General features: G+C 34.7%; 2 protein-coding genes and 1 pseudogene across 4 annotated transcripts; 1 reads left to right on the plus strand and 2 right to left on the minus strand.

Annotated features, from left to right (window-relative positions):
- The first annotated feature begins 5,965 nt into the window (after positions 1–5,965).
- LOC129899848 (uncharacterized) lies at positions 5,966–12,259 on the plus strand. The gene is made up of 3 exons (XM_055974859.1): positions 5,966–9,055; positions 11,031–11,341; positions 11,573–12,259. Exons 1-3 carry the CDS (start codon positions 6,450–6,452, stop codon positions 11,938–11,940), a joined length of 3,285 nt encoding a protein of 1,094 aa, XP_055830834.1. The 5' UTR covers positions 5,966–6,449; the 3' UTR covers positions 11,941–12,259.
- A 976-nt stretch (positions 12,260–13,235) lies between these two features.
- Positions 13,236–20,012, minus strand: LOC129886467 (pleiotropic drug resistance protein 2-like). 3 transcript variants are annotated; one of them, XM_055961164.1, is made up of 20 exons: positions 19,581–20,012; positions 19,362–19,482; positions 19,169–19,257; positions 18,967–19,051; positions 18,564–18,854; positions 18,393–18,483; positions 17,367–18,267; positions 17,099–17,259; positions 16,882–16,985; positions 16,628–16,793; positions 16,508–16,543; positions 16,231–16,376; positions 15,746–16,078; positions 15,371–15,661; positions 15,187–15,270; positions 14,960–15,093; positions 14,627–14,854; positions 14,366–14,537; positions 14,022–14,276; positions 13,236–13,517 (listed from the first exon to the last, which is right to left on the minus strand). In XM_055961164.1, exons 1-20 carry the CDS (start codon positions 19,964–19,966, stop codon positions 13,236–13,238), a joined length of 4,356 nt encoding a protein of 1,451 aa, XP_055817139.1. In that variant the 5' UTR covers positions 19,967–20,012. The 3 variants fall into 3 exon arrangements, with proteins under 3 accessions (XP_055817139.1, XP_055817146.1, XP_055817155.1); XM_055961171.1 differs by having other exon boundaries at positions 16,231–16,361; positions 16,502–16,543; XM_055961180.1 differs by having other exon boundaries at positions 16,231–16,361; positions 16,505–16,543; positions 16,628–16,776; positions 16,874–16,985.
- A 1,685-nt stretch (positions 20,013–21,697) lies between these two features.
- LOC129885407 (pleiotropic drug resistance protein 2-like) lies at positions 21,698–23,831 on the minus strand (annotated as a pseudogene).
- Between the last annotated feature and the right edge of the window lie 515 nt (positions 23,832–24,346).

A 24,346-nucleotide genomic window follows, 5' to 3' on the forward strand; every position in this document is an offset into this window, starting at 1 on the left:
AGTTGCATTATCTAAGGTCACCATAAATATGTTATCAATTTCCCAATCAAATAAGCATGCCTCAATCCCCTTAGTAATTGTTTCACCCTTATGATCTGATGTTTGGAAAAAGTTGAGAATTTTCTTTTTCAGATTTCACTCATCATCGATTCAATGGGTAGTGACAACCATATAAAATAGATTTTGAAGTGATGCCTATGTATCACTAGTAATACATACATGTTGATTATGAATAAGTTTTTTAAGCTTTTCTTTCTCTTCTTGATATATTTTCAAACATTGTCTAGCAACAGTCAAGCGAGAAGGTAATTGAAAATTAGGCAAAACAACTGCCATTAATCTCCTAAAACCTTCCCCTTCAACAACTTTAAAAGGTTGTTCGTCAATAATGACAAACTCAGCAATGACTCTCCTAATATCATTGACGTTAATCACAACCTTTTCTACAATACATGTATTATATGCTTGTTCCCCTTTTTTAATTATCTTGATTGATTTCTGTCAATAATTCTAAGAGGGGAATTAGGACAAACCTCATTTAAATGTCTTCATAGCGTTGATGTCCTATTCGTACTTTTACAAGCAAAATTACTAGAAGAGTAGTTACATTTCACCCTTTTCTTAGCCCATTTATCAAGATATTCAGTATAGTGTTTTCAAACGCCAGATGTTTTTCTGTCACTATTCACAAGGCTACGATCAGGGTCGCAAAGAGTTGTTTGTTTCTGCTTTTTAGCCTGATTGGAAGTAATAACACGAATTTTATCACCGTCAAGCTCAGGTTCCAACAAAGTAGTTGGAGATACTTTGTTGGTTACCTCTATTGGCTCCACCTCTTTTTGAGTAGTTGTAGTTTTCATCTGAAAAAAATATCTGAAAATCTAAATAAATAGAGAAATCCAAAATCATTAAATAAAAACTAAATCAACAGAAAAAACCTAAATCAGTGGAGAAAATCTAAAATAACAGAGAAATAAAATAAAAAACACATACAAGATGAAAGACTAGAGAAGCAATTCATTCAAGTAAAACTTTAAAGACACCAAAATAATTACACAAACAAAGAGTATGGAAAGTACAAAAAGTAACCAAAAAAGTAAAAGGAAGAAAAAGTTACAGACTTACAGGGATTAAAGCTTCTTGCACTCAATTGTTATCGTGAGAGACTGAGAGCAGGATAGAGGTCTACAGGGTTTGGGAGGAAATAAGAAGGAACTGAAAATCTAACAAGGAAAAAAATTATTTATGCTAACTATTCAGTAAGGCCTTTTTATTTTACTTTAAACGTAAATGGGCTTGGGGAACATGGACTTGATTTTTTTTCTTGGAATGACCCTAAATTATGAAGAAGTTAAAAAATAGATAAAGTTTAATAAACATATATAAATATATATAGTATTTTAAATATGTACATATTTATCGGTTCGGTTTGGTTTAGTTCAATTTTCTTTATGGGTAACACCAAACCAAACTAAATGTTATCGGGTTTTTAAAAATCTAAAACCAAATCAAACCGAGCTGGTTTTCGGTTTATTAAATCGATTTGACTTGGTTTATCGGTTCGGATAGATTTTTCGGTCTCGTTCGAATACTCCTGCTTTGAAGGAGCTTTATTCTTGTTTTTTTAAACCACTTTAAGTAATAAAATGTATGAAACTATTTTATTCTTCATATCTCATTTGATCAATTAAAAAGGAATAATTTCATATACTCTAAATTTTAACGGATAATATATGACATATAGATATGATCATAATAAATTCATCATTAATTTTATTCAAATAACCATAAAAAATAATTATAATAAAATAAAAAATATTTTTTAATTTTTTAATTTTTTCTAATTGAAGTAGAATAAACATTTGCTAATAAAAGAAATATTATTAGAAAAAAATATGTTCAAAAAGAAAAGAAATAATATGTTTATTTGAAAAAGGGCATTTTGACCCATTAAATAAGAATAAGGGCATATCTGAACCAAAGTATTGACGGCTAAGGCATTTTTGGATCAAACTATAAATGGAGGGCATTTTTGTTCATTTCAGATAGTTTAACCCTTGATTTATTAATATTGAATTATTAAATTAATGGTTATTAAATGATTTTGTTAATTTTCTTGCTGAGTTATTAGTTCAATTTTAAAGCTTTATTTAATGATTAAATTGATAATTCAATAATATTATATTAAAATTATTATTTCATTTCAAATTATATAATCGTGGCTATAGATTTTAAGTACTATTCTTATTTTCTTTTGTATTTTATAGTTGTTGGTGGCGTTTTACCCATCAATATGAATTGTGAACCGGTGTTGTTTTCTTTTTGAGAAGTTAATGTGATCCTACTTCGATCATCCAAGTTTTACTACTTAACAAGAAAGAAAATAAGTTTGTTTTAACAATAACTTATTTATATTTGTTTTTACTTATAATTTGTGTAGGCTTTTATGCATGAATAGAGTGTATATATGAACAAATGAACAAAATTAGATGAGCATTTTCATATATGTTAAATAGTAAATCAAACTGTTAAAAATTAAAAGTCAACTAACTGAATCGATAACAAATTATTGATTTAGTCATCAATATAGCATATTTACAAATCAAATGCTAATAAATCAAATTAATAATACACATAATCAGATCGAATCGATCAATAAGCATCCCTAATAGCCTATTCTAAATTCATATTGAAGTCAAGTAATAATCTTGACTCAATATTATTGAGTGGTAGGATCTCCGCAAAAAAATAAAATGTTGAAGAAGAGAAATTCATACTTTTATTTATGACGTTTTTATGTGTTCTCCTCTTTTAAACATAATATTAGATATATGCGATTGAAATTACAAAAAATTGTGTGTGAAGTTACCAACTAAAATTTAGCATATTGATTGTGCAAACAAATTTTCTATATACATATTTTAAATTCAATTTGTCAAGGTCAAACTTTTAACATTTTTATTTGAAATTTGATATGGCAATCCACAACATCCTTTAAATGAATTTTGGCCTAAAAATTAAAGATTTCTATTTTTTTTTTAAAAATGGCATGATAATTTCAATCTTCAAATAATCAAGTCTGTATATGTGAAGTTGAATTATCAAATTGCTTGGATTTGAATTCTAGCATCACACATGAAAATCTAAAAGTAAACTTGTCTAATGCCTTCGTGTACTTATCTTCTTCACATATTTTGCTTGAAATCCTACACAGAACCTTCATAGGGAAGGGCGTCTAGCCAGATCGAGTATCAAATGATAGACTAGAGTCGGGAGCCACATAGATAGGCACGATAGAATTCAAAAAAGTCCCGCATAGGCGCATCGTCGTAGAGGCGGTCAACCCATTTTTTATTTAGACTATCAATCATTCTCTTTCTGTTTTTGAGGTTTTTTCCTGTGATGTACCTCTGTCTTTGAAGAAAGAGAGGAGGGGGACTAGTTTTGGAGTCTTTCCTTTGCTTTTATATTCCCATGTTTTTAACTTTTAATTCACGTCTATTGTTGATATCATCGGAGTATATATTATTGAAGAGGAAGAAATAGTGCTTCAATGAAAACACTACTCAATTACTCCTTAATACCATTAGAGTACTACCAAATTACTGTTTGATACCATAAAAAAAAAATATACTCCGATGGTATCCAGTATGAAGAAAAATATTTCAGTGAATAGAACAAGGGGTAGTCGGATAAATAGTTTGGGCCGTGGGTCTAATCAGGATAAATAGTTTAAATTGAGTCTAATTTGGATAATATATTGCCTAATGAGTCCAATTTGTGTAGTTTAATTACTAAAAAAAAAGGGACAATTTGGAAACTTGTCTAATCTTTTTGAATGTGTATGGAGTTATAGCTGTGAATTCTTTTATTTCTTATTTAAATGACATGACAAATTATTCAAATGTCTTTTTTATTTTTGGGAAATTACATGAATGTACTACTAAATGAGTAAAATATTTTATAATCTATAATTATTAATTGAATTACAAAATTTACAATATATATTCTGCATATACAAGGTATATATGATTTTATACCATAAATCAAGAAATGTGTTATGAATGAAAGGTTAAACATAAAGATTTTTCTATATTAGTAATAACAAAATTTAATTAATATTAAAACATATTAATTATTTTTCTAAAAAGTTTCAACATATTTAGCTAACATTGTAATCCATAAACAAGTATACTACTGTTTATATGGAATATATTATATAGTTTTTTGAACAAATTTAATGAATTGGTTATGTATTAAGTCATTATTTTTCGAGCTCTTAGGGCTTTAGGGGACGTTTGGTTGATGGGATAGGCTAGACAAGGATCCATGAGATTATCTATTCCACATTTTATATAAACAGAGTTGTTCAAAACAAAACTAAACTTGATAACCCAAACTTTTTTTTAAAAAAAAGCAGTCGATTTATTGTAATGAATTATTGATTTAGTGGTTTGATAACAACTTCGTTTATTTTTCTATCGAGTTATCAATTTTATAATGATTTAAGATTTTTTCTTTACGAAGTAACCGATAATTCAATAATAAGCTAAGGATAAATAGGTTCATTATGTTTTACTACTCATGTTGTGCAAATAATTCAAAATCTGATGGTTCCTTTTGTATCAAGTGTTATTTTCTAGTTGCAATTATTATTATTTTTATTTCCCACTCGGTGTTCGTACCACATTGAAGTCTGACTAAATTCAGATTCGCGTCGAAAAATTCCACATTGGAGGGGAGGAGGGGGTAAAGTGCTTCCTAAGCAACTCCATACTCAAGGGACTCGCACCGAAAAGTCCACATTAGGAGATATAGTGCTCCCTCACAAAGACAACTCTGTACCATTGACTCAAATCCGAAACCTCTAATTAAGGATAAAGGGTACTTACCACTTTATCATAACCCTTGTTGGTACTTGCAATTAATCTTGCCCTAATATCTTACGCATGTGTTGTTAATACTTATTCTAAATTGGTAGATCATATTGAATTTAATAAATTGGTTTCATTGCAAATTACTTGATAATTTTTGGAATACCCTATTAGATTCAGTTCTGTCACATTGTCTGTAACTGATTTTGAATAATGAGGAAAAAATTTCATATTTAATCTTAACAACAGTTAATTTGATAATCAATAAATCAAATCGAGAATCTTCAAAATCAAACCAAATTGATCAATATGCAACCTTATACATGGGATAAAATAATTTTGAGGCTAAATAATATCCATTAATTAACTTAGAATAAAATAATCTCACGAGATATCTCGAAATTATTATCTGTATCCCTCTAATCAAATGACATCTTACAACTTGTCTGGATGGATATTACCTATTGTATTTGTATTGTGGTGTTGTTATAAATATCATATTTGTTTTGACTACTACTTAAAAATTATTGTATCATTTCGTTAAAAAAGTTTCATTTTGTATAACATTCGATTTGGTATGATCCTTTCGTTACCTCCCCCTTCTCATTTTCTCCTTACATTTTATTCAATAAGCTCATTTTATCATTTACCTCACCTTTTTATAATATAAACTACCTCACACTTCTACTTTTCTTGTAGATTTATACTTCAAATCGTTGATATGTGACATTATATAATGACAAAAATGATACAATTTTTCCAAATATTGGATTCATGCAGTAGGATACAAGATAATAAGAGAGTGTTATAAATTAAACATATAAACTCTCTCAGTTCATTTTTACTCGTTACGTTTCGCTTCTCGAGAGTCAACTGCATAAACTCTGATCAAAATTTTAAGATTAATATTTTCATCGTAATAATATTTAAAAAATTATAACTTATAATACTTTTCGTATAGTTTTTAAATATTTAAATTTAATTACTAAAATAATGTAATTCAATTTAAGTCTAAAAATGAGTTAAATTGACTTAATGTGAAAGTATAAGAGAGGAGGAAAGCAGAAAGACGAATATAATTTCCATTTTAAAGAGGCACAGAGTGAAAATGTTCCCAAATTCTATGGCATTGAGAGAGTTTTCCTCAAATCCTCAAAACAAATTCTCTGCATTACCAGTTTGATACACACAACTCAACTAGATCGTTCATGGCGGTCTCAGTTTTGCTCTTCCTCCTTGATTCGTGCATGAAGTAGTAAGAAAGCCAACGAAAATGGTAGTAGGGTTAGGGCTTGAATAAACAAACATCTTTTAGTATACAGCGATAACGATAACGACTACGTAGATTTGTAGTAGTACTAAGTTTCTATTTCCAGTGATTAAAGTTGAGGAAAAAAAGGGAAAGAAATGAACGGGCAATGCTGATGTCAGAGAAATTTGGGTGGTTAATGTTTGATTCTGTAGATTTTTTTTGTAATTGTGGTATTGAAGTTATGTACTAACCGAAGAGTATTTTGGGTGAGTCGTTTTAGGGTAGTACTGAAAGAAACAAAAAAGGGGAAAGAAGAAGAAGAAATGAGGCCGGTGGAGGATGATGTTAATGTAGAGCGAGTTTATAGGGATGAGAGATTAAGAGGGCATGGAGTTGAATTGGAGTCTGATCGTTGCTTTATGCGTGATAGTGGGGTAATGGAACAGTCTTCACATAGGCAGAGGAGTTTGAGCCCTCGGAGAGAGGGAGAGTCTCCGCGAGTTAGTTGGCAGAGGAGGGAGGTGATGGATAGAGATCAAGATTTTAGTGATAGAGGTGATATAAGGGAACCCCAGTTGAGGAGGGAGGTGATGGATAGATATCAAGATTTTAGTGATAGACCTGATAAAAGGGAACCCCAGTTGAGGAGGAGTGGGTTAATGGTGAGAGATGAAGAATTTAGTTATAGAGGTGATATAGTGCAGCGTCAGTTTAAGTCGAAGTCGCCTGTTTATCGACAAGTGCATAAAAAGCCTCAACATCATTATCAGGCTTCTTTGAGTAGGGATGAGAAAGAGAGGAGAAGATATGATTTATTTGATTACGAGTATAGATATGAAGCTGCACATCGCACTGGTGTGGATTATGATTATGAATATGTCAGTGCTAGAAGTGTTCAAAGCCATAATATGAATAAAGAGAGAGGTGGTGTGCATCAATACGGATCGGACAGACATAAACTGTTGGTTTTAGAAGATGGGTCAAGCCGAGGAGCTCATAGTTTGCCCTTTGATTCTCAATCTTCAAAGTATGTGGAGGCTGCAAGGAGTCCTTTATCAACCCATGTGCAACCTCGAGAGATTAGGTTTAGGGATGAGATTGCTCGTTACCCTGATCCTTTCCTTGTAGATAAATTGTCGGCAATTGAAATGCTTGAAAGAGAGGAAAGAACTAGATTTCATCCTAAAGATGTTTCGCGCTACATGGAGTCAGTGTCCCGGTCTAAGGATCTTGCTGCCCCCTCTCAGTATAAGGAATGTTCGGCCACATCCTCTGGAACCTCTAGGATGAATTATGCTCCTATGATTCAAGATGATATGCATTTGCTTGGGGATATTCATTCAAGGAGTTCCACGAAGCATAGACAACCATTATATCTCAATGAATATGGTGAAAATCAAATTTATAACACCTTGGAAGATTATGCAGCTGGGCATAAGGAACTGACAAGCTACCAGTATGATAAAGTTAGTTCTCCTAGGGCTGACAATATGGATTATGTATATCCGAAAGGGATACCGAGAGATACTAGTGATTATGTTCATTCATATGAAAAGATGCCTTTTCTTGAACAGGCAGTACTTGACAAAAGGCATGCTCGGGCACAAATTCTTTTGGTACCCCTTAGAGAGAATATCAGTGACGATGAGTTTGCTCGAAGAGATGTCATCAACAGTAGTTCATGGGATCACCATTCATTGAACAAACAACCAGTTTCAATGAGCTTTTCTGATGGCAGATCATTAATGAGATCAAGCCAAGGTCAGTTTTATGTGGATTCTAATGATACTAATGTTGATACACAAAATGTAAGAGAATCAGACAGAGAAAATTTGGATGTTCCCTGTCATGAAGAGATTCCTCTAAGGAGACTGGATTACCATAGAGAGAATATTAGTGACAATGAGTTTCGTCGAAGAGATGTCATCAACAGTAGTTCATGGGATCACCATTCTTTGAACAAACAACCACTTTCAATGAGCTTTTTTGATGGCAGATCATTAGTGAGATCAAGCCAAGGTCAGTTTTATGTGGATTCGAATGATACTAATGTTGATACACAAAATCTAAGAGAATCAGACATAGAAAATTTGGATGTTCCCTGTCGTGAAGAGATTCCTCTGAGGCGACTGGATTACCATAGCAGCAAGAACGAACATTCTAATTCCTATGCTGAAAGGTGGAGGAGATCACCCCGGCTTGAACATGAAATGGAAATGCTTGGAGATAGGATTCGACCAAGGAAGATTGAATCGGGTGTAATTGGAGGCTATGGTCATCTAATAAGGTCAGAGAAGAGGAAGTACATTTTAGATGAAGAAAAGATGGAGCACAGTTCTGGACGGATTGTGTTCAGTGAATGGAAGAAAAACATCAATAGAACTCAAGATATAGATTATAGGAACGAGGTGTGGGATGATCAAGATGCTAGTGGCTTACTGTCTCTGGAGAACTTTGAGGATGACGAATGGTTTGGAAAGGCAGAAAGGACATACAGCGGGGATCTTTATGGTAGAGTTGCTGCCACTGATGGCTTATTTTCATATCGTGGTTCAATAAATCAGGGGCAAAGGCACCTTGTTAGACCATATAATCCTGGTAAAAATCAAAAGGTGCATGAGAATTCCAGTTCACTGAGACAGTACGTTTCAACTCAATGTAACAAGAAACATCATCTTTCAAAAAATGTTTGGATAAGAGGCAATGATGATAAAGAAACAGAAGCATCTGACCATGTGGTCAAAGAATTAAAGGATCAGGTAGCTTGTGCAAAAACTGAGTTACCTGAAGATTCAATTGAATTTAAGCAACGGGTACATAATTTCTCCCTATCTTATACCAAAAAGTTGAATGAGAGTGTTGCAACTCAGAAAAGATACAAGGAGCAAGGCAGGGCTGGTGGCTTATACTGCATTGTTTGTGCCAAGAGGTCTGTCTTCTTATTTGTGTTTGAATGTTAACCATATAGCATGTTAGTTACATATTATCCGCTGCCACTTGGATGATATCACATTTTCTGAATTTCTTTTGGATTTACCCTTCTTTGACTAGCTTATAGTTGCTTCTCTGAAATAGTAATGCGTGCCGAATCAAGTATGGTTGTAGTTAGTGCCTGCAAAATGAGCCCATATTTTGGCAAAGTGGGTTGGGTGAGTAATTTTTTAAATGGGTAAAATTTGGGTTTAAACCCATAATCAACCCATAAAAATATGGGTACTTGTGTGTAAAATATGGGTTAGCGGTAATGGGTTTAGCACTATACTAGAACCGTTGGTTATTCCCCTCAACTTCTGCTTCGTGAATTATAAGTTCTCTTCTTAACTTAGGTATTGGTGTTTCTTGTCTATTCGTCATTAAAAGAAAATTATTAGTTGTAAAGCTCTAATAGTTCATAGTAATACTTTCACATATATCAATATTTGTTTTTCGATATATAGAACTTAATTTTCATTAATTAATGGGCACGAGTGGCATAACTGTTGGATCACATGTTTGATTCTTCTTGTTTGATCACAATATGATGCATATTTGCTTATATAATTCACCTGCTTCCGAGGTTTTTTTGGAAACAACTTCTCTATCTCCATGAGGTAGTGGTAAGGTCTGCGTACATCCTACCCTCCCCAGACCCCACTTGTGGGATTTCACTGGGTATGTTGTTGTTATTGTAATTCACTTGCTTTGTACAAGATCAAAGCTATGAATTATGTTTGTTTTGAATATTATTGTTTTCTTTTGCTATGTGCATAGATGGCATGAAGTGAGTAATATTGATGAGACTAAAATTTCAAATGAAAAAGTATCTGATATTCTATTTTAAGTGTTCTTCAAAGAAAAGAAAATCCATGAAACTAAGATCGGCTGCTTGACAATATTTTGGAAAATATTAAGCACGTTTTATTCTAATTTTTTTTTTTGTAAAGTTGTAGGATTTTTTTTATGACTTTATGATAAAATAAAAATAAACTAAGTATCTTCAACATTTCTCATCTAAAAAATAAAAAACTAAGTATTTTCCGGTTATTGAATTCTAAAGTAAAGTACTATTTACTCATGAAAATATGGGTCAGCATGTCTTTTACCCAACCCATTAGTTACCCAATCCACTTTTACCCATATGAAATATATGCAGGTTGAATTATTACCTATGTTATGTTGACCCATTTTACCCATTTTCAACCCACCCAAATTTGACCCACCTAGCCCTTTTGCTACCACTAGCTGTAGTTGAACCATTGTGTGGCATTCACTGTTCCAGAATAACGTGCCATAAGTTTATTTTGATTCTCCTTATTGTTTTTGCTATCTTTTTTTGTATCTTATTTGGATTTCTGTTAAATAGAAACACAAATGACATTGATACTTATGACATGTGTCCAAAATTGGAAATATTCATGTTGTGCTTGTCATTTATTGAGTTCTTGTTATGAAGAAAATAGAAAACATTTATTTGTAGTGTTCTCTGGTCAGATAAAGAGTACAAGGTTATGGAGATACAGTGCCGCCAAGGTACAATGAAGGAAATGAAATACAAACATCGTAGGAAATAGCAATAGAGTAAACAAAGTACTGAATATAGTTATAGGCCTCTGAGGAGATGGTTATTTAAAGCTGAACTTGTGTTGGTTAGAACATCCTCCAGAGTCCTCAATATGACTCCCATCTTAGTTTGACTTTGTAATGTTGGTATCACCTTGTCAATCTAAGGATGCTTGATAACCTGTTGTCCTCTTGACTTTTGAATGTTTCCTTCTTGTGCTGGAGTAGGTTGGTGATTTCACTTTCTGTTCTTCTTCACATGGACAGTTTTGCATGGCCCAACTAGTTATTTAAATTTATTTCTTGTGTATTTGTCCATATACTTGTGTTATCTTTGCAACTGCTAAATAATTTTACTTTTTCAGTCAATTGAAAGAGTTCAAAGATACTCGATCCTTGGCAGTACATTGTTTTATGTCGCAAAAGGTATGGTTGAAAGCAAAACACTTGGGTCTTCACAAGGCAATATGTTTCCTAATGGGGTGGAACAGTGATGCACCCCCCGAGGGCAAATTATGGGTTCCGGTGGCTGTTCCTGCCCCAAATGCGTTAGCGCAGAAGGAAGATCTTATTCTCTGGCCACCAGTGGTTGTTATACATAATTTCTCTGGATTGGTAACTGGCCTAGATGGGCAAAAAGTTACGACTACTGAAGCTGTTGAGAACTTTCTAAGAGGTGCGTGTGTTGTACCACCTTTTTGTTTATCTGGTTTTGAGTTCTATCCTTGGGAGGGGGATGTAACTATGAGGAGGACTGCCTTGCTTCCATCTACTGTCAGTAGCAGTTCATAAACATATCCTGCAGATAGAAAGTTTCTTTCATTTGTTTTCTTAGAGCGCTTGCCATTGTGTCTTGCTGTAATTGATGACAATATTCTTTTTTTTTCTCTGTAATCTTCAATGACAGGTAAAGGTTTTAGTGGTGGTAAAATGAAGGTTTGTATGGGGAAGCCTGGTAATGGCAGTGTATTACTGGTGAAGTTCTTGGGCACTATCCCTGGCATTCAGTATGCAGAAAAGCTTCATAACTACTTCATGGAAGAAGAGCGTGGAAGGAAGGACTTTAGAGTAGTAATTTCTACCAAGGGCAAAGGCATCGACAACAGAAATGTTAAGGGGGATAAAGTTGAGGAAATTTTGCTCTATGGTTACATGGGAATAGCGGAAGACTTGGATAAAGTTGATATTGACACCAAGAGGAGAAGTTTAATCAAGAGCAAAAAGGAGATTCGTGATTTTGTAGATGCTCCTGTCAAATCTGTAGAGGATGATTAAGGATTAAAGTTTTCATCGCAGCTGGATAGAACCCACGTCATCTTTTCAGAACACAAATTTAATCACACAGAGGGGAAAAAAAAGAGGAAAGCAATGTAGATAGTAGGGTGAAAGAAAGGTACAAAGCAAACTGAAGGATTGTGAATTGAGTAGAACTCAGTTCATATCCACAGCTTTGTATCAAACTTTAAAACCTATAAGCTAGCTTATGGTACCTCTCTTTTTTGCTCTATTATTCACTGTTCTTTTGCTACATTAGTGCTGTAGATTGCCTTTGTAAACTTTTGGTGCAAATCAAACACATTACATTTAGGGGTAATGGCCAAAGCTTCTTATTGCTTAATGATTGCTTGATGGATGGAGTTTGTCAGTTACCTCTCACTATTTTTCTGTGCTTATGTTGATTAACATCTATAAACAATCTTCAACTAGTCTCTTCTATATTCACCTTAGAATGACAGAAATATAGAGTAAATATTTATGTTTTCACTAGTCGAGGCTGAAGTTTATCAATAGCTAAAATAAGAGTTGATTAATTCATTTTCGAATAAAATTTGCATGTTAAGCTTGAACCATAAGTTCCGTCGTTCCCATCACTTCTTACTGAATGGTTAGATTAGAATTTTATAATGGAGCTTAGAATGAAATTGGTTCTTGAGTCAATCTTCTGAGTCTTTATTGGCTAGAAGCTCTTGTTCTTTTCGTCTATTACAATAATAAGATTATTTCTGTTATGGTATGAATGCGTATTGATACTTTATTACACTGCCTTTTATGAGATTACTCATATACAAATTTTATATCATTGATATTCTTTTTCTCTCATCCTTCTACTTATCCACATATTTTTTTAATTTTTTTTTTGTCTATTTTGCTTTTCAACTTAAAATCAGTTTTTTTTTTGTTTATGCAAAAGATTTCAGTTGCTACAAAGATATTATTTATATATCATATCTTTGCTGGTTCTTTAGATCCAACTAATGCAAAGTGTTGGATTGGTTATTAATTCTATAGTTTTTAGTTCATACTATGTGATCTGATCTCTTTTAATCCTAATTCTAAAAAAACCAATGAGTCACACACTAAGCATAGCAATTATATCAAATGGTCAATCGATATGATCGAACGTTATTTTATTTCATATAAAAACATCAATTGATACAAATTTGGAAGAATGAAACTATACAATTCTGGAGAAATAATGCTAGAGTACATACATTATTTTCCTTGAATTGTCCTAAAGAAAGTGAAGAAGAAAAAAGAAGAATAGAACATGTTGGATATTTTCTTGGCTTTTATCTCTTTTGGAAGTTGAGGACTCTGATGGCATAAACAAAGACAAAGAAGAAGAGAAGCACCCAAGCAAGATGGGCAGCAGCAACTGCTCCAAGAAAGTCATAATCATAATCCAAGTATTGTTTGAGGTAATCCTTCAGTTGAATATAACTAGGAGTACCATCATGACTAGGAACATGAACACGTTCTGTTTTGTCTCCCAATTGAGATGTAATGAGACCATAAATTGTCCATGCAACTGGTGAACCCCAGTAGTACCACCTCCACCATATTGGAATTTGCTGCAATACACATGTAAAAGCCCGTTTGAGTTAGCTCATAAGCATCAAGTGCTGAAAATCACTTTTTAGAATAAGCAGTTACATCTTTAGATAGAAGTGTTGAGGCTAATAAGCACTTTTTCAATGCCCTTGAAGATATTTACAATAGTATGTAAATTTGAAGTATTTTGTCATAAAAAGGGACGAATGACGAAAATAGAATAGAGAGATAATTAAAAGTTATGTTTAGGAAGAGTATTTCAGAGATCACAAAACATTTCAGGATAAAATCGTGAAAGGTTTGGTCAAGCCAAAATTGCTTATAAGCTATAAAATTATGAGTGGGAGGTGATCAACTTATGACCGCTTTTGGCTTATAAACACTTTTAGTGTTTACCAAATGCGTAGACAAGTCAAAAAGTGCTTATAAGCTTAACCAAAGACGTTCATAGTAAAAGATGTCATAAACAATATATTTAGTTTGTGAAAAGTAGAGTAATTGTGGGATATCAATATTTTCCTTACCATCCTAGGAATGAGGAAACCAGAGAAGAGGTTCCAGAAGCTGAGGAAGAAAGACATGACAATTGCTGCTATCTGGTAATTTGGAGTGAGGGCTACAAGCATCATTCCATAGAGTGTGAAGTAGACGAAGCACATGAACACGTAGTAGTAGAACCAGAAGAACTTGTCAGCTTGCCACTCGAATCCAATCATCGAGTAAAGGATTAGGCTGTAAAGGAAAGTTTGGATCCCGACATAGATTGTTTCCACAGTAACCTATCAAGGAACAAATAGTAATAAGTTTGATTTGTTGACAAAATTGATGATTTTACAATTCATTTGAACTTTATGTTCAGTTCATATACCTGAGCAAAAGCATATGGCAAGGCTGAAAACATCCCTGCTGCTCTTTCGCGGTAGAACACTGTTCTCTCGATAGCTACAACAGATTGTACAGCAGAAGTGTTTGTTCCTCCAAGAAATAGAACAGCAGCATACATTGCTCCCATAAGATTTGAAAGGTCCTGCTGTTTTTCGCTGATAGAAAGAATAGTTCAATTAAGAGTTGATCCACTTTCTGTCTAAAAATTGAAGCTCAGTATTCAAGTTTTAGGAGAGTGACTCACAATTTTCCTCCTTTGTCCCAGAAAATGACGCCAAATATAATTCCAATGACCGTTGTCATGAAAAATCTGATGACATTGTACTGTGGATTCCTCCAATAAGACCAATGCTGTTTCCAGAAACATGCCTTGAATTGAGTCATTAGAGGCTGAGAGTACTTGGTAGGGAAGTACAGGTCCTTGGACCCTGGTGCTGGAGTACTTAGCTCCTTATTTAGTTCTTCATTTCTCCTGCAAATTCAGGGAGTTTACGAAAGATTTAGTATGATCGACACATGGATGTAGGGAATAGAACAACGAATAATGGTAATTGATCAGTTTGATTGTTTCTCATACCTATACAGATCAGAGTTGGTATAAATTTCTGCAAAGTTTACACCGAACTGAGTCTCAATGGATGCAGCACTGACCTCAAGCATCCAAGTAGCAGGATTATATCCATCTTTGATCTTGTTAACCCCGGGAATAGACTGAAACAGTTGGTATATAAAAGATCATTTGCATGAATGTAGAGGACTTATAATAGAATGGTAACTGTTGTACAAAATGAATAATCATCTTACTTCAAAATACTCTGTCAAGTATTGAGAATTGCGACCGAGGGGTCCAGCATAAATGACTTGTCCTCCTCTTTTCATCAAGAATAACTGCATGGATAATGGCATTGTAGTAGTGAAAAATTCAAGTTCAAGTGAATGATTGTATGAACTAGTTGTAGATGTTGGACTAGATTCAAGAAGTTAGTACCTCATCAAATGATTCAAATATGTCGATACTTGGTTGATGAATTGTGCAAACTACAGTTCTTCCGGTATCCACAGTGTTCCTTACAGCTCTCATGACGATTGCAGCAGCTCGAGCATCCAGACCGGACGTAGGCTCATCCATGAAGATGATGGAAGGATTAGCAACCAACTCCACAGCTATAGTAAGCCGCTTTCTTTGTTCAGTAGATAATCCATCAACTCCTGGAAGGCCAACTAGAGAATCTCTCAATAATGTAAGCTCAACCAACTCCATCACTTCCTCCACAAACATCTGAATAAAACAACAGAACGATCAATACTTGTTCAGTAGATGAAAAGAAAATCTTGCTGGCAAAATAAGAGGAGAGTACTATACCATTCGAGTTCCCTTGACGACATCTGAAGGAAGACGCAGCCACGCTGAGTATAGAAGAGATTCATAAACAGTGACATGTGGAGAATGAATGTCATTTTGTTCACAGTAGCCACTAACTCGAGCGAAGGTCTCTTGGATCTTTGGATAGCCAGAAACACAGATACTCCCTTCAATGTATCCACCGGTTTTTCTTCCAGCTAAAACATCCATCAAAGTAGTCTTTCCAGCACCACTCACACCCATTAATGCTGTTAGCACACCTGGTCTAAAAGCACCACTCACTTCTCGTAGAAGCTGGAGTCGCGTTTCTTCAATTCCTTGGCTTTTCATTTCCTGATTCAGAGATCATTCATTGACCAGTAAGGATTTTGATTATATACAGGATTTATCGAAGAGGTGCCAAACAAAACTATACATGCAACATCTGACTCAGATATTCTTTTTACAATTATAGTAAACCATTAGAAGTAGGAAAAAGAACTTACAGCAGGCATATCAACATAGTAATTCACATGCTCAAATGAAAGGGACAAAGGATGGAAGGGCAGCACCATGCCCTTTTTGTTGGTTGCGCTGTCTGCACCGTTTGAATTTATATTTTCTGAAGTGTTCTTTCCTGATATATCAGAACAGATAAATAAGCAGCACATCAATGGCATTTATTGATATACAATTCAAATTCTCGAAAACAAAGAGATGTTCTTAATCTTGAACCTTCATCTGGCATTACTTTCATCTTCTTTTCCTTGTTTTGACTGCCTTCTTCATTGACCATAATAGATTTAGTATCTCCAAGAGCTGCAATCAAGTTTTAAAAGATGGTGAAAACTGAAGCTTGTGTCCAGCAAAGGAAGAAATTCACTATCAAGTAACATCTCTTACGTTTTAGGTATGTGAGTGCTGCAACAAAGCAGAGGTTGAAAAACAAGGAGAACGCAAACAGTGCAATAACACAAATCCAGTACCAAATGTCCTCAGTGAACATCCCTCTGGCTTTAAGAAGCTCTATTCCAACTGTTTTCCCTTGAAAGCTTGGATCCTCATTGGGCTGGAAGAGTGTAAGATATTATTAGAATATCAAAAGATAGAAATAAAAAATGAATGTCTAAGATGTAATTAAATACAAGCTCAGTTACCTTGTTCCATCTTTTATCAAGAAATTCAACAAGAACTATAGCGTTCTGTCCGTATGACATGGGGGAAAGGTAATATGCCCATTTCATCCAAGGTTGGAGGTCATCTGTTGGAACAACCAGTTACATATATCAGACTCACAGCTTGATGGAATTTCAATCTTGAAATGATTAATAAATCTCACTTCATGAGCTAATATATCTAGTTTCAGTTGCTAACCTTTGGCAATGATAAATCCACCAAGGACAAAAACTGACAACAATGTGAAGGTACCAAGAGTGTTGGCCACAACTTGTGTTCTTCCAAGGGCTGCAATGAAACGGAAGAGTCCCAACGCCATCTGGTGAATTCCCACATAGGCCAAATACTGACGGAAAAACCTATTAAAGGTGATTGACCAGTTAGCGAATTTTGAAAGTTTGCGATTGTCAGCTAGGATCTATTGCTGTATCATAAATTAGAATATTATAGGCTATAGTGGACATACCTATCAGCTGCAGGTGCAAATCCAACAGTGTAGTATGTGAGGAGGATCCATATTCCTGATTCCATCAATGAGATGGGGATCCTAAGGAGCCAAATTGGAAGGGCAAAAGCCCATGCTGGGTAAAATAAAGCATCTCTCTGTTTAAAGAAGACTGGTAGTCTGAAAATAGTCATTGCAAGCTCAGCCATGCCATTGAACATCACATTGAGAAGGCTGAAAAACAGTGCACCATAAAATTTTCCTCCATCTTCTGCTTCACCATGCTTCATTTTCGTTCTAAAGAATACAGTGAACGTAAAGATAGCCATGATGGTGATCTGAACAGTCTTGAAAATGTAGACGAAGGAGTTGCGTTTCATCAACAACCACTCCCTTGATAAGCATGCCTTGAAGAGTTCTTTGTTAGAGATACCATACTTCTCTTTCACCAATGCTGCAGGGTGGGTTCTACTTCTGTCATAAGGAACTTGAACTTCACCGAAAAGCTTTAGCCCGATATGGAAGGATTTGAAGTGCTCAACAAAATCATGTACTGACACAAATTGATAGGGAACGTTCTTCTTGTACCAGTATTGCTCTTGATCTTTCTTGGAAGTAACCTCTTGAAGAAAATCTGCAACTCCTTTCCTTTCAGGACATTTAAATCCAACACTCTCGAAGAACTCAAGAACGCTTTCACGTGGACCTTGGTAGACAACTTGCCCTTCTGAAAGCAAGATAATCTCATCAAATAGATCAAAGGTTTCAGGGGCTGGCTGAAGAAGGGAGATTATCATGGTCACATTCATAATATGAACCATCTGTCTCATATATTTGACTATTTGAAATGTTGTTGAACTGTCAAGACCAGTCGAGATTTCGTCCATCAAGAAAACTTTTGCAGGTCCAACCAACATTTCTCCTGCATTCATATCCATCAACAACCTTTAAGTATGTGTTATCACATTTGAATTTGGTAGTGATTTTTCTTGAGACTAGAAAACCAAAACAAACTTTAGAACTTGGCTAGTATAACTCATCATATACCTGTCGTTACACGCTTCTTCTGCCCACCAGAAATTCCCCTTCTCATTTCATCACCCACCATTGTATCAGAACAAATATCCAGTCCAAGTATCTGGTGCAAAAAAACTTGTTAGTCACCTTAACATATGTGGAAAATAAATGGAACTTCATATTTTAGGAGGGAAACCGGACCTTAAGAACAGAGTCAGTGACCAAATTGGTCTTTTGCCCAGCCACTGATATGGCTTTCATGAATGCATCTATCTCAGGGTCTGGTTTAATTCCTGAATCTTTCTCTCGTCTCGAGAGCTCAGCTAGCAGTTCATATCTGGAACCAACTCCAAAGCAGCGCCCTGAGAAATCCAAGGTCTCTCTTACTGTCATCTCACCATGATGAAGATCATGCTGGCAGATATAAGCACAAGTTCTCTGGGGAATGAACTCTTTGAGTTCATGACCACAGTGGGTGACCTTCCCCTTTACCTACATTAATTTGAAAGGAAAAAAGTCCAAGAATGTCAAGTTTTAACAAGATTATCAGTTTTTTCATTAAAAGAACACCAAGAATGATCAGACCGGAAAGAAAATGACAAACCCTAAGATCTTGCTCCAGCTTTCCTGCAAGTGCCTTCAACAATGTAGTTTTTCCTGAGGCTGGAGGTCCAAGAAGCAGCGTCATCCTAATAATAGGAGTCCAAATTTTTAACGGAAAACAATGATAACAACTGGTCAGAAACACAACAATGTGAAAAGATATTATAAAAGGAGGCCTAAATATTAGGACAAAGACTTCATACTTAGATGGTTTTACAATTCCAGAAATGTCATCCAGTATTTTGACAGATTTCTTCTTAGATGGTGAAAGCCTAAGAAGCCCAAGAAGTCCCTATTAAACATAAGAAAACAAAGAGTAATCCTCAAACTTAAGTATCAATACTTGAATAAATGTCTTAGATATACAAAAGATTCAGATAATGAAAATTTAACTACCTCTAATGAGTTGATGGTTGAATTCCATAGTGTTGGAAGAGCTCTGCTGCCAACGTACGCATCTCCTTCAATTGACAAGTGCTCAAACCTGATTTCGATTTTTGGAATATCGATTCCAACCCTGTTTGACAAAGTTTATTATCTCATACTTTTTACTCCAAAAAATAAGAACTTTGATTCTTTCAAAAGCTGTCAAAAGCAGTTCATATATTTTTTCACCTTTCGATACGATCTTTGAGCCTGAGAAGGAATCTCTCATTATCTTCATCAATACCATTTAGTATACTATCCATAAGTTTCTTCTTTTCTTGCATTCCCATATGCGCTACATCAACTTGTTCATGAACAACTCTTCCATTGTCCAAGACTTGCTTCAAGATTCCCTTCCTCATTCTGTCATAAGTAGGTAGCCTCTCAATTGCAGCCCATTTCAGCTCATCTTCATCATCTTGCCTCCCACTTTTCACGAAAACATCCCCTCCCGGTGCACCAAATGCCTCGCGAAGGCTTGCTGAAGCCCAAGAACCCCTCCTGCTAGCTGACGAAAAACTCCCCTTTTTGCTCATAGACCTCACCAGCTCATTTTCCCTCATTGATGAAGCCATCCTTATCCTCTACAGAGATTTTTCACCCTGTCCAGGACAAAGGTTTCTTGAATATTTCCCTCAAAGCTGTTCTACACAACAATGAAAAACACAATATTATTTTAATTAAGTTATGCTCAATGGCAATGGCGAAGCCAAAAATTTCACGAAGGGTGTTCAAGATTTAATATATATCTATCAAAAGTAATTTTTGAACTATATACACAATATTATTTTCTATATATAAATTATAATTTCTGACGAAGTGTGTGTGTGTGAATGTGCCACTCCTCAATGGAATATATCATAGTATAAGAAAGCACTAAATAATCAGGAACTTACATGAGTATATACAGTGAAGGAAATAGAATCAGTATGAATGAAAAGAATGTAACTTTATAATCTAAGGCTTTTTATTTTTTGGGCTTTTTTTATTTCCCTTTTTCTTATATTTTTGACTTTCAACAGTAGAGGAGAAAGGGGAAATCTTGGGTTGAATTGGAGGAACTTAGTTGGAAATTATATATAGTGGAGGTTTCTATGGCTGCAGGATTATAATAAAGCCAAGAATGAGTATATATTATTAGAGTTTACAGACAATCATACTTTTTTGTATACCATGTTTTGTCAGATTTTGGAGCTTCCAATAGATTCAAGTTTTTGTCTTTTCTTGATTGTGAATGAGAATTCAAATTTACAAATTTTCTACTGTTACAGACAGAGTTGAAGTCTCAAGATTTTAAATTGGTAAACTTATATAATTTATTTGTGTGTATGCTTCCTGCTTTAGTTACCGGTTAAATTTGGACTTGGAAAATGAATCTACTTGTGATCTTTTCGTTTGGCACAACACTCCAACTTTGAGGGTATACTTCTAGACACCTCAACTTCGTTTCAACTGACAACTAAACACTCCAACTCGTACCTACTGTGTCTCGTGGACATCCAATGCTAACGTGACACATAAATATTGGAGGTGTCTAGATGATCATTTTGTAAGTTGAATTGTTCAACTGACACAGTAGGCATGAGTTGAGGTACCTAGATGTGCATACTCAAAGTTGAAATACGTACTTGCCAACTTAAGCCAAGTTTGAGTGTCTTGTTCATGTATTATGACTTTTTTTAATCTACTTGTAATCATGATTCATGTTTTCTCAAAGAGAAATCTTGAAATTGGTCATTTTCTCAAAGAGAAATCTTGAAAAGTTGCAAGAGTTTTTAAAGCTAAACCACATGGAGCATACTCATCATATCTATCATGCTGGTATTCAAAACAAATTATCCCTCAATTCAAAATCCAAACTAATAACTATTGAGCTTTGTTAAATGAATCATCTATATCCATTCTGCCTCCCTCATTCACACTTGGGACTCGTTTTTATATTCTTTGTAAACGTCATGTGGAGAAGTTATACAATCACATCACAATGGTTCACGAAAATAATGCCTGGACTTTCCACAAAAAAAGAAAAGAAAATTCCACAAACAAAAAAGAGAATAATTTCTGTACAACAATTTTTTTTTTTGGTTAAATTTTGGTATTTTATTGATGAAGTAATGAGTATAAACACCACCTTACACCACCTCGGGCAAAGCTCATTCCCTACATTACCATGAAATGAGCTCAGTGAGCAAAAAATCTGAAATTTATTAGAGTAATAGCTATAATTCTCCAAAATTTTCCCTCTTTGCCTAGCTTATGCACATTTTATGTGTAGGTAAAACTTTACATTCTGACTCAAGTTTCACTTATCTCCTTTGGAAATTCAAGAACTTGATGGCATAAGCAAAAACAAAGCAGAAGAAAGCTGCCCATACAACATGCATTGCAGCAACAACTCCCAGGAAGTCATACTCAAAACCATAGCTTTCCTTCAGATACAACTTTAATGATACCTCACCGCCTCCTGGTATCTCAATGAGATTGCTTTTGCGCCTACTTGAGACGTTACAAGGCCATATATTGTCTGTGCCACTGGAGAGCCCCAATAATACCACCTCCACCATATTGGAATTTGCTGCATATGCAATTATGATTTCATCAGAAAGATGCACAATACTAAGATCTTTCATCTTAATATTTTGATCATGCAGTGCTTAGTTTACTTACCGTTCTTGAAATAACGAAACCAGAGAACAAGTTCCAACAGCTGAGGAAGAAAGACATTACGATTGCAGCAATGTGGTAGTTCGAAGTGAGTGCAACAAGCATCATTCCATACATTGTGAAGTAGATGAAGCACATGAAAACAAAAAAGTAGAACAAAAAGAACTTTCCATCCGTCCACTGGAATCCAATCATTGCGTACAGAATAAGGCTATAAATAAAAGTTTGAATCGCAATATAGATAGTCTCTATGACTACCTGCATATGGCACAAGTATGAATTACTTATCAATCACCAATTGATTTTCTAGAAATTTTACAGCATATGTTTTAATTGAAGTTACTCTTACCTGAGCAAATGCATGAGGGAGTTCTGAAAACATTCCTGCTGCTTTCTCTCGATAAAAGACTGTCCTTTCTACAGCAACAACAGACTGCACAGCTGAAGTATTAGTTCCACCTAGGAACATAACAGCAGCATATATAGCTCCAATTATATTTAACAGGTCTTGTTGTTTGGACCTGTTATCATAATTAGTCTATAAGAATAGAAGTGATGACAGAAGTAGAAAGATTGTTATTACGCAATGTTAATTTTGGGACACAAGGAAGAAGATTACTCACAGTTGGTTCCCCTTATTTCAAAAAATGATTCCGAATATTACTCCTATCATTGTTGTCATAGCAAACCGAATGGCATTATACTGTGGATACCTCCAATAGGACAAGTGTTGCTTCCAAAAGCAAGCCTTGCACTGTTCAAAAAACGGTTGGGAGAATTCCGTGGGGAAGTGAAGATTTTGGGATCCTGGTGAGGGAATGCTTAGTTCTTTGACAAGTTCTTGATTCCTCCTGCAAAAACCGAGTAAGGCCGGTTGAAGGTTTAGTAATATCAAACCAGAAGAAAAAACAAAAATACAACAATTCAATCTTCTAAATTACCTATACAGCTCAGAGTTGGCATAAATGTCGGCAAAATCTACTTGTAGTTGAGCCTCAACAGCAGTAGCCGAGACATCCAACATCCAGCATCCAGGTAGCAGGATTGATTCCCTCTTTGATTTCAGGAACCCCTGGAACAGACTGAGAAAAAACCAGCTCTTTAGTTGCTGACTTGTTCTAATAGAGAGACTCCCACCCTCATAATTTGATAAAGATATGATCCTCACTTGAAAATACTCGATCAGCAGGTGAGAATGATGACCAAGAGGCCCTGCATATATGACATGTCCTCCTCTTTTCATCAATAACAGCTGCAAGAAATCATTAGGCATGATTATGAGGAGAACAGTTGCATCAAAACAGTCAACAAATGAGTATCCACAAGTTATGAAATCCAACATTGCTTGCACTAACTACCTCATCAAATGCTTCGAAGATATCTATGCTTAGCTGGTGTATAGTGCAGACAACAGTTCTTCATTATTTACTTACATTACAAATTTGAGATTAGCATATTATTTGGTAAATATTGCAATCGATAAAGGAGTGTGTAACTACCATGATTTCAGTAGTTTAGAAGTAGCAGGAAGAAAGATCATTAACAGTGATAAACTACAATATCTCTATTTGAGAGTAACTCTAGTAAAGAGATAGAGGGGACAGGGAGGTTCAAAGTGTTGGTGTTTTATTTTTGGGTTTTTGTTTATTTCTTTCCTAATCGATTGGGCCATGTAGAGAATGGGCTTTGTCCGAGGTGGTGTAAGGTGGTGTTTATACTCATTACGTCATCAATAAAATACCCAAATTTAACCAAAAACAAAGGTTTCAAAGGCATTGTTGAACATTCTGCATATCCTTCCACGTAGAAAGTTTGATCTTGCTCTAAACGCGCAATTTTTTTGAAATTTGTATCAAAAATGTCTAGAAATATATTTTTTTAAACAATATGTGTATTTTTTTAAAAATATCTACTAATTGACATAAAATGCAACACACGAGATGTATGTGTGGCGCACAAGATGTATATGTGGCGCATGCGTGTACTAATTTTATTCAATGTACTTGCGGCATTTACTTAGAGGTTGGCTTGAGGCCACCAATTTCATCAAGCTGCTCTAGGGAGGATGATGCCAGGGGCAGCTCAACATACTTGGAGACCTAAAATAAATTTTAATTAGAGGCCTAAAATCTAAACAAACTTCATACGTAAAATTTAAAATCTATTGTTCTAACTTTTTAGATGAAAAATTATTACTTCTATAATTGATTTCTTTGAATACTTTTTTAAATTATTAGTTTTAGGTAAGATTTTATCAATTTCAATATTGAAAAACATCCTTTCACCGATAC

This window comes from Solanum dulcamara, chromosome 1 (genome assembly GCF_947179165.1).
Source record: "Solanum dulcamara chromosome 1, daSolDulc1.2, whole genome shotgun sequence".
In the NCBI taxonomy this organism is placed as follows: Eukaryota; Viridiplantae; Streptophyta; class Magnoliopsida; order Solanales; family Solanaceae; genus Solanum; species Solanum dulcamara.